This window comes from Charadrius vociferus, unplaced genomic scaffold (assembly GCF_000708025.1).
Source record: "Charadrius vociferus isolate BGI_N301 unplaced genomic scaffold, ASM70802v2 scaffold111, whole genome shotgun sequence".
In the NCBI taxonomy this organism is placed as follows: domain Eukaryota; kingdom Metazoa; phylum Chordata; class Aves; order Charadriiformes; family Charadriidae; genus Charadrius; species Charadrius vociferus.
Window position 1 is genome coordinate 1,606,399 of NW_009647046.1, and position 8,458 is coordinate 1,614,856.

General features: G+C 50.0%; 1 protein-coding gene across 1 annotated transcript in view; it reads right to left on the reverse strand.

Annotated features, from left to right (window-relative positions):
- Positions 1–6,914: 6,914 nt before the first annotated feature.
- Positions 6,915–8,458, reverse strand: part of TP53I11 (tumor protein p53 inducible protein 11) — a 4,822-nt gene continuing 3,278 nt past the window's right edge. The window contains exons 5-6 of the mRNA XM_009895627.1: positions 8,286–8,387; positions 6,915–7,135 (exon numbers count right to left, since the gene is read on the reverse strand). Of these exons, the coding sequence (XP_009893929.1) occupies positions 7,002–7,135; positions 8,286–8,387 (236 nt within the window). The 3' untranslated portion in view covers positions 6,915–7,001. The remainder of the gene's footprint in view (positions 7,136–8,285; positions 8,388–8,458) is intronic.

Sequence of the window (8,458 nt, forward strand, 5' to 3'; positions counted from 1 at the left end):
TGCACTAGAGACTAACGGAGCTGGCAGGGGGGAGCGGGAGGACGAGCACAGCTGCCTCTCCTGCAAGGCTGTGCCTACTGTTCACAACTTTATCCTGTTTTAGACAGCAAAGGACGGAAGAACAGCCACGCAGGGGCTGGATAAGGCAACAGGTTGGCCAAAGTCTGTGACTGTCTAGGAGGGATTGAAACAAGCAGTGGTGGCTCGTCTCAGAAGTAGGTAGTCGTTGTTCGCGTGATTCTGGCTTTAATACCCAACCACAGAATGAAAACACACGTTCTTCAGCAGAAGCTTTGCCCCTGTCACCTGAAACTTGTCAGAGAAGTCGGGCACTTCAATGAGGCTGGCTTTTCTCTGGAGCCCCAGGCAGGGGCAGCGTGGTCTCACGTAGTGATGGGACTCAGCTAAGGCTGGCTGATGGATAGCAAAGAGTTTTGTGCCTACCTTTCTGGTTTTACTAAGATTTACTTTTCCTTGTTGTGAAAAAGAAAGAGAGCAAATAGTTCCCTGCTGTGCTCCCATCTCCTGGGAAAAATAATGGCTCTGGAAAAGAATCATTGATACTGCTGCCTTCCTGAGAAGGGGAGGAAATAGTGTTTAAATCTTGTTGGCCGTTGCCTTTCCCTTCATACTTGCAAAAAACAGTTTGTGGTGCTCTGTTAGCATAAATATTTGCAGTGAATTCCTACATGCTTTCCAGCCCTAAGCAGAGTTCCAGGCATGGCGCTGGATGGAGGCGGCTGAGGTTTGTCAGTCTCCCATGCTGTTTGCCTGAGACAGTCATGTGGTGTCATTTCTGCTCAGAGGATTTCCCCCGAGATCCTTCCATGGGTGCATGACGAAAGCATCATCAGAATTGTTTTAGTCTGTCTGCTAGTTGACAGTGTGTCCTCCCTTCAGACAGTCTGACATTTAACTAATGTTATCATCTACTTAATCACTTGGAAGTGAACCTGAGAAAAAAGCCTGGGACTGGGCCTTGGTCAGAGATTAAGATGGAACTGCTGAGGCCCCAGGAGCACCCAGGGTACAGCCAAACCACCAGCTCCAGTGGTCGGGGTTATCTACCCAGACAGGTCACTGGTTTCTCTCCTCTGGAAGCCTCAATGCCTGTTGCGCTAATTGTTCATCCGGTCACTCCCTGACCCCAAACTCGTCGTGCTTGGGGGAGGACAGAAGGGGCTGTGGTTTCTTGTTTAGCTTAGGTCTTTTTACAGATTTTATAGGCTCCGATTATGGAGCACTTTTACATAGGCTTAAACCAGCACCTCTGGAAGCTGTAAGCCCTGGCAAGGCAGGCGAGGGGGCAGAAGGCAGCAGCGAGGAAGCTCGTGCCCAGGTTTGTTGGCAGCAGGTGCCCTTGGCCTGGCTGTTCCCTTTGGGGCTGTGTCCTTCAGCGCTCCCGCTGGCACCGCGCAGGTGACAGGGGAAGAAGGAAAGCAGTGGAAAGACTGGTGCGTAATAGACAACGATCCTGGCTAAATGTCCAGGTTGGGGAATCAGGATACGAAAGAACCAGGAAGGAGGCATTAGAGCTTTTCCGAGCTTCACTTGAGAACAACAATTTGCCCATCAGCAGGAGAGGGCAGGTAGAGCTGCAGCTCCCCCGCGCCACAGTCAGCATATTCCAGCAATGGAACAGGAGGCCAGGGCTGCTGAGCAGCCTCAGATGTTGCATTTAAACCTCGTGGAAAGCTTTTCTGAACTATTTCCTTCTGGATCTGCTTTTAATGAGGCGTATTAGCATTAAATTCTGGTCTGTTGTTTAATGAAGGAAAAGAGTTTTGCTAGCCAAAAACCCGCAGTATTTGTACCCGACAGCAGGTGCTGCGCTTAAGATAGGAAAAATCTGTTGCATCTACTCATCGTGCAGGGAACGGGCTGAGCAGAAGGCGAGCTTATCTGTTCAGCTTCTGCCTCAGGAGCTGGTGTCAGCGACTGTTCTGGGAGAGCAATTCCCAGGGGAGGAACAAAACCACGAGCAGAGACGGTAATTTGGCTGGAGGTGAGCGAGAGAAGCAGAACTGCCTCTCCCAGACTGCATTTTTTTTCCTTTCCCCTCAGTTCATTATGCACAGGCCTGGCTGTCTCAGGTCAGAGCCTGGAAGGCGAATACCTTGATTTTTGTGCATGGTGGGTGGCTGAAGGGGAGAAAAAAAAAAGAAAAAAAGCCTTAAAGCCTTTTGGTACCACCAGTGGCAGGAGTGAAAAACTGTCAGAGCTGGGGGAACTGGACCAAAGCAGTGCTAAGTGATAAATACACATGCCTGAAGCAGGATCTCTGCCAGCTTATTTCTCTTTGGCTTTCCTAATTCTGTACCCATTGCTTTGTCTGGTTTTAGCTTTCTCACTTTGCCTCTCTCCCTAACGGTAGTCCCTGTATCTTCAGAAAGATCTCTTGTTCGTCTGTTATTCTGGCCTTTGCACAGCTGTTGCTCTTCTCTTACCTTCTCCAATCCCCCACTGCTCTTTTCTGGATGAAGACTCCACATCCTCTCTGCAGCTGGCTAGCGTGCCACTGGCAGCACAGCTTGAAACCTCAGCGATGGTCAGTTTTAAACAAGAACTGGAGATAGCTGTAAAGATACGTGCAAGTCTGAGAGGACCTGTGGAAGTTGGCAACAGGCAAGAAGGAATTTCCCCCGGGGTTGGGGGGAATTTAATTGAACAGGCAAGCCCAGAAAGGTGATTCCCGCTGTATGGCAAAGCATGTAAATGTGTTGGTTTTGTCCCTTGGTTTATATGGCTGCCCCCTCTGTTGTACAGTAGTTTTCAGAACAGTAGGCAGGAGAAGCAACTGTATTTTTTTATTTGTTTTTAACAGCTCTGGTGAATATTTTGGGGTCAGGGGCTACAGCTAGATTCACTGCTTGCTGGAGAGCTCTGGGCAGGCTGGGGACCAGTGGGAGCCACCGTGCTGCTGCTCCCCCTTTGCCGCAGCACCGTGACCACGGCCCAAGCACCTTGGATGCAAGTAGTAGAGAGCAGCCTGTGCCTGGCAGCCCACAGCCCCCCTCGGCGCCCCCCACCCCCCGGCTGTTATTTAATGCTCAAGTGACTGTCACGAATGCCTGGGAAAAGGGCTGAGTGTGAAATAATGTTTGAAATCTATTTTAAAAAAAACTGTAAATGTTCTTTTTATTAGATAGTGGAGCTAATTTATCCTGTATTCCCTACTGTAATGCTTTTTTATATTGAAAGGAATTTTTTTTTTTTTTTGGTAATATAAACCAGAACACAAGCCTGAAGCGCTCTCTGCACGGTTTTTGTGTGCGTTTCTTAAAAAAATAAAAAAATAAAAGAAAGATATTGTGACAGTGAAGTGAAACGGCTTTAATTTTCACTATTTGCTTGGTGTTAAGTACAGTCACTTTCTTACCAGAGGAGAAAGAATAAACTCAGGTACAGCAGCTAAAATGAGGTATAAACTGAAGTGTCCCGTTCTCCCCTGCCCCCCCACCCCAAGTGAAAACCCTTGACCAGAAAGGAGAGGCCAGGTTAGGACAGACAGAGCCTCTCCTTTGTCACCAGCTCCAGTTTGCCAGATATTGGTTAGGCGTAAATAAGGCGATGTAGGGAGTTATATGTGAATGATGAGCTTTCTTCACCCTCAAAAGCGAGGGTTCTATGAACACAAGGGTTTGGGTCCATCTCTCGCAGAGAAAAGGGGGTCAAGCCTTAGTCCTGGACTGTGCCAGCTCAGAGCATAACCCTCTGGGGAACACAACGTCCAACCCTGCACGACATTATACAAATGCAAGCAGGTAATTCATTGCAAACCATCTCCTGTGGGAGACGACATCAGTCCAAGGCCTTTCTCACAGTTTCACAGATAAGGAAACTGAGGCCTGTGGAGATGGGAGTTTCTTCTCAGCAGATCAGTAGCAGAGCCTGAAGGGATGCCTCAGGCTTTTGATCCCGAATTATATGCTCAACAGCCACCTGCAGCTGTGATGCCAGCACTTCTGTCCTTAGGGACGCAGCTCTGTACAAACGTTTCAGCATCCTCCTCCCTTTCCCCCCCGTTCACACCAGAGTGAAGACAACCAGTCGCAGTTGGTTTCTGGCAGCCCTGCAGATGCTCTGCATGGGCTCCATCCTCAAGCCGCCCTGAGAAACGCTCTCCTAGACCTCACCTGCTACAAATTTACCTCCTCAAGTGGGCCTGGCCATGTTTCTCCTGCGGCACCTTGCTGATGAGAAGGGACCATGCCAGGGACCACAGCCTTTTTGTAGCCGTTGCCAGGCGGGGGCATCCATTTGCCCCTTCTCACTTAGTTGTAGATGAGGCGTAGAGCCCCGCTCCACCTCCACACTTTCTACATGGTCCATTTATAGCAAGATGGAGCAAGAAGCGTGAAAATAAAACAACTTCATCTCTCCCCTTTCAGGACTAGGTACCAAGTAGCATGAAATCTCTTTCACGGCCACTCCCCCAGGCTTTGCTCTGTGTTGGAGCAGAAGACATTGACTGGCAAAACTAGAAGTGGCTCACTGTTTTACGTTTTGCAGAGGCAGCTGCTAAGCAGGGGACCAGAGGAATCTGACCTCATCTGATTTAAAGCTCCTTTGGAAAGCTGTAACTGCTTCATCCACCCTCCCACCTGATTTAACCATCAAGAAGTCTTTGGAGAACTGCTCTCACATAGTGCAGTAACTCACTTCTCTCACCTGCTGGATGACATTTTAAGGTACACTAATCAGGCAGCCATCTACAGACCCCGAGTCATAACTAAGTTCCTAGACATGCGGCCAACACGGGTGGGAGGACAGCATGAAGAAGACCCTCCATTTCCTTCTTCTGCAAGATTGCTTTTGCTGTGGTCAGTTTTACTTGTCTTTCCTAGAAACACAATTTCCCACCCCACCCCCCCGCCCCAAAACCAAAAATCAATCTGTGTATACATTCATGTGACCCCCCAAAACACAAAGAATCAAGCTTCACATACCTATACCAACAACTACAGCCAAAGTGCTGCACTGAAGCCATTGCAGCTGCCCGTGCAGGTGGTGTGCAGGGTGACAGCAGCAGCCGGAGCGTGCCACGCTCCAGCTCCCACGCGTAGCACCACTCCGTCTAATTCGTGACACTCTCCAGGCTGCACTCGACCATTTCCTGCCTCACAGGGAAAAGCTTTCCCGCTTACAGCCTGACTCTTCCACCTGAACAGGAAGGCTCCTCTTAAATACAAGTTTTAGTTGCTCAGTATCATAATTTGGACATGTTGAAAGCAGCTTGGCAGGCATGTGTTGTTGGGAGGCTCCAGAATTTAGCCTGCTGTTGGATGTTGCCTCTCCATTTGATTTACTTCTTAGGAAATAAATTAGTTGTGATGTTTCCTGGTTCAACTATTTCCAATATTCTTACCTGACAGACATTTTGCATGGCCAGTAGGTACAATGCACACAGTGTCCCAAGTTTACGCAGCTGCTTCTAAATGCCAAAAGCACTAACACAACATACAGTAACTACCCACTACCTTCTTCTAACTCTACTAAGATATTAAACAGCAATAGCCGTAGATCCCAGGCTCACCAGTGGCTCGAGGGCTGTTGTTCACACAAGCTCTTCTGTTTGCGTAGGCATCTTTCACTGGGATTTTGGGATGTCAGCTCTATTCCAGGTCACACTTTGATCCAGTCAACAGTAGCGCATGAGTAAGAAGTCCATATCCTGTACACAGACCTTCTGGCTTTAGTTCCATGGAGAGCAGAAAATGCCGCCTCCAGATGTGGACAGGGATAATCCACAAGAAAAGCGCTAGGAAGTAGGGCAGCCAACGCTGTTAAGCCCAGTAGGTGTTGGAGAAACTGGCCAGTGAGTACTAAAGCACATTTAGTCCATCCTTGACTGAGCTAGAAAAGGCAATGGTGCCTTCATACGTCCTGCTTCTTGCTGTTCTTCATTCCCGTTACGTATCTTAATGCTACAAACTTTGGTCCTGTCTTCTCAAAGTCCTAAGAGCTGTGATGCCTGCACATTAGCAGAGCTTGAACACCACCTCCCACAGCTGGGGCTCGTCTCTAGGGGCTGCTCACTGACCCAAGTTGCTGTACTGATGCTCGCTCTGCTTTTACTAGTGCTAACAATGGCACTCCTGCTTAACGAAAGCATCAGACGCTACCTCACACCCACCACTTCTACTGCTACCACCATCAGTAAAGCTGCAACTGTAGGAAGTGTTCTGGGGCGAAGGGGAAAAAAACGTCATGAAACATCCCAAGCAAGGGGATGTCTTTGTGCTCAACGGGCTATTTCCAATAGCTTCCTTCACTTCTCAAATATTGTAGTTCCAGCTGCTCTGCTGTTCCCAGCACTGTCCCTGCAAAGGGAACAAGCCACGGGCCTCCCTCTTCATTTGCTCTATCTCCTGGTGATGCAAAACTACGAAGGGGGTGGCACCTCTGGCAGCAAGGAAAGAAGAGCTGTTTGCAAAGCTCTGAACTTGACCTAGCCCCGTCCAGCTCCCAGCTCCATGGACAGTCAGTACTTGCTAAAAAGGGAATGGGATGCACACGAGGACACACGCCACCAGTCAGGTGCAAGACTCACCAAGGGGAGTAGCGGAGTCCCTCGGCAGTTGCCTTGCCGCCTTGTCTCCTCAGGGATTTGGTTTCAATGTGCTGGTCTTATTTTGTGCTTTGTTCCAGCAGGTTCAGAGCCTGTGATCCCGTCAGCCAGTTTCCCCTGGGAAACCGGCTCTTTTCCCTGAGCCTGCCAGGCCCGCACCTCCCTGAGCCTTCCTCCCCCTGCTCCTCGCCTCCTCCTGGGGAGGGCAGGGGGGAGGCCCGCCTGACACTGCCCCCACCCCCCTCCATTTTACCTGGCAATGCCACCAACACCGGGTTACACACTGATTCATGCCGGTAAGTGGAAAAGAAGGAAACCACTTTAGAACAAAAAGGGACTAACCAAAAAAAAAAAAAGTTATAATTAAAATGCAAAATTACAGACACAAACTCCCCCCCTCCCACCCTTCCCATGACAAAAAGCCCAGGATTTAGACTTTCTTGGGACGGCGTCCAACTTGGTAATAATAATAAATGCTGATGAGGATGAAGAAGATTCGGCTGACCAGAAGGAGCACGGCACCTGTGGCTATCCGGCTACTCTCGACCAGGGAGACAGTGGTAACTGGAGGAGGAGGGAGACAAGGCAGAGGTTGGTGATGAAAAAAAAACAAATGGAGACAAGTAGCACAAAGCTGTTTTCTACTGCCCTCTAACGCAGAAGCTTTCAGCACAGGCACAGTGAACCCATCGCCAAGGCTCTTCACTGGCTTGATTTCACAGCCTTGAAGTTAGCCACGGACTCACGGTCCCCAGAGCTCTCACTTTTATAGCAACCCTGCTTTAAAGGCAGCCCCACGTTCAGGCAGCCACAGTCGGAAACGGTCACTTGAGCAGATGCGAGTTTCCGTCGTGCTCAGGTGTTAATTGTGGAAGCGGCATGTTCCCGAGTTTGCTTTGTGGCTTGACCGCTTCAGTGCCGATAAACATTTTTCAACTGTAGAAGCATCTACAAAATACGCATAGTCCACACAGGCTACCTCTTTTCTGAGCAGCTCTCTTTTTTTGGCTACCGACTACCTTATAACACTGTTAGTGAGCTACCAATACACACATACCAAAACCCCCTTCATTGTTAAATATAGACAAGCTCCCTAGAAACAAGCTGAACTGTTATTCTCAGTTTTGGTAAGACTGAACATCCCCCTTTTTAATGTAGGTTGCTACGGTCTTTTCTCATTAGCCCCAGCATCTAGGCAGCCCACTCCAGGAGCTGACCTGCGCTGGCTATGAAGGCCAGGATGTTTTTAGGCAGGAAAACAAATGAATTGCCAGAGAAAGTTGTTTCCCCAGCACCTGTGCATCCTTTGCTGAGGAGCCCAAGGCAGAGGCTACTCCATGAGGAAGGAAAAAGGAGAGCAGTTGGCAGGGAAGATGCTCCCGGGGCCAGGTTATCTTTGTCAGTCCTGCAGAGCAAAATAGCCATCTCCAGCACCAGCCAGACACAGCATGGGGACAGCTGGGGACCTGTGGGCGTCAGGGACAGCATCTTCCCATCACCAGAGTCCACTATGACTCCCAGGGCCTCACCCCACAATTCCTTCAGCCTGGAGTTTACTCCATCAGACCCAAAGCCACTGCTCCAGTTTTGCATTTGGTCCCCACTGCTCACTCTGGTTGTCCTGCCCTCCTCCGCTTCTCCCTCCTCCTCCCCCCTGCGGTGGGGGGACGCAGGTGGGGTGCACCCCCATCCTCGGCCCCCTCCTCCCACTCACCCAGGAACTGCACGGCGAAGTAGCACGCCTCTGTCAGCAGCGTCCAGCGGATGATGACTTTCTCGGCCGTGTAGAGCGCGTTCCACATGATGAGCGAGATACCTGCGGAGGGACGGCGGAGCGCAGCTGCCCGAGGGCCGTCGGGGGGGTGGGGGGGGATCACGGGGAAAGGG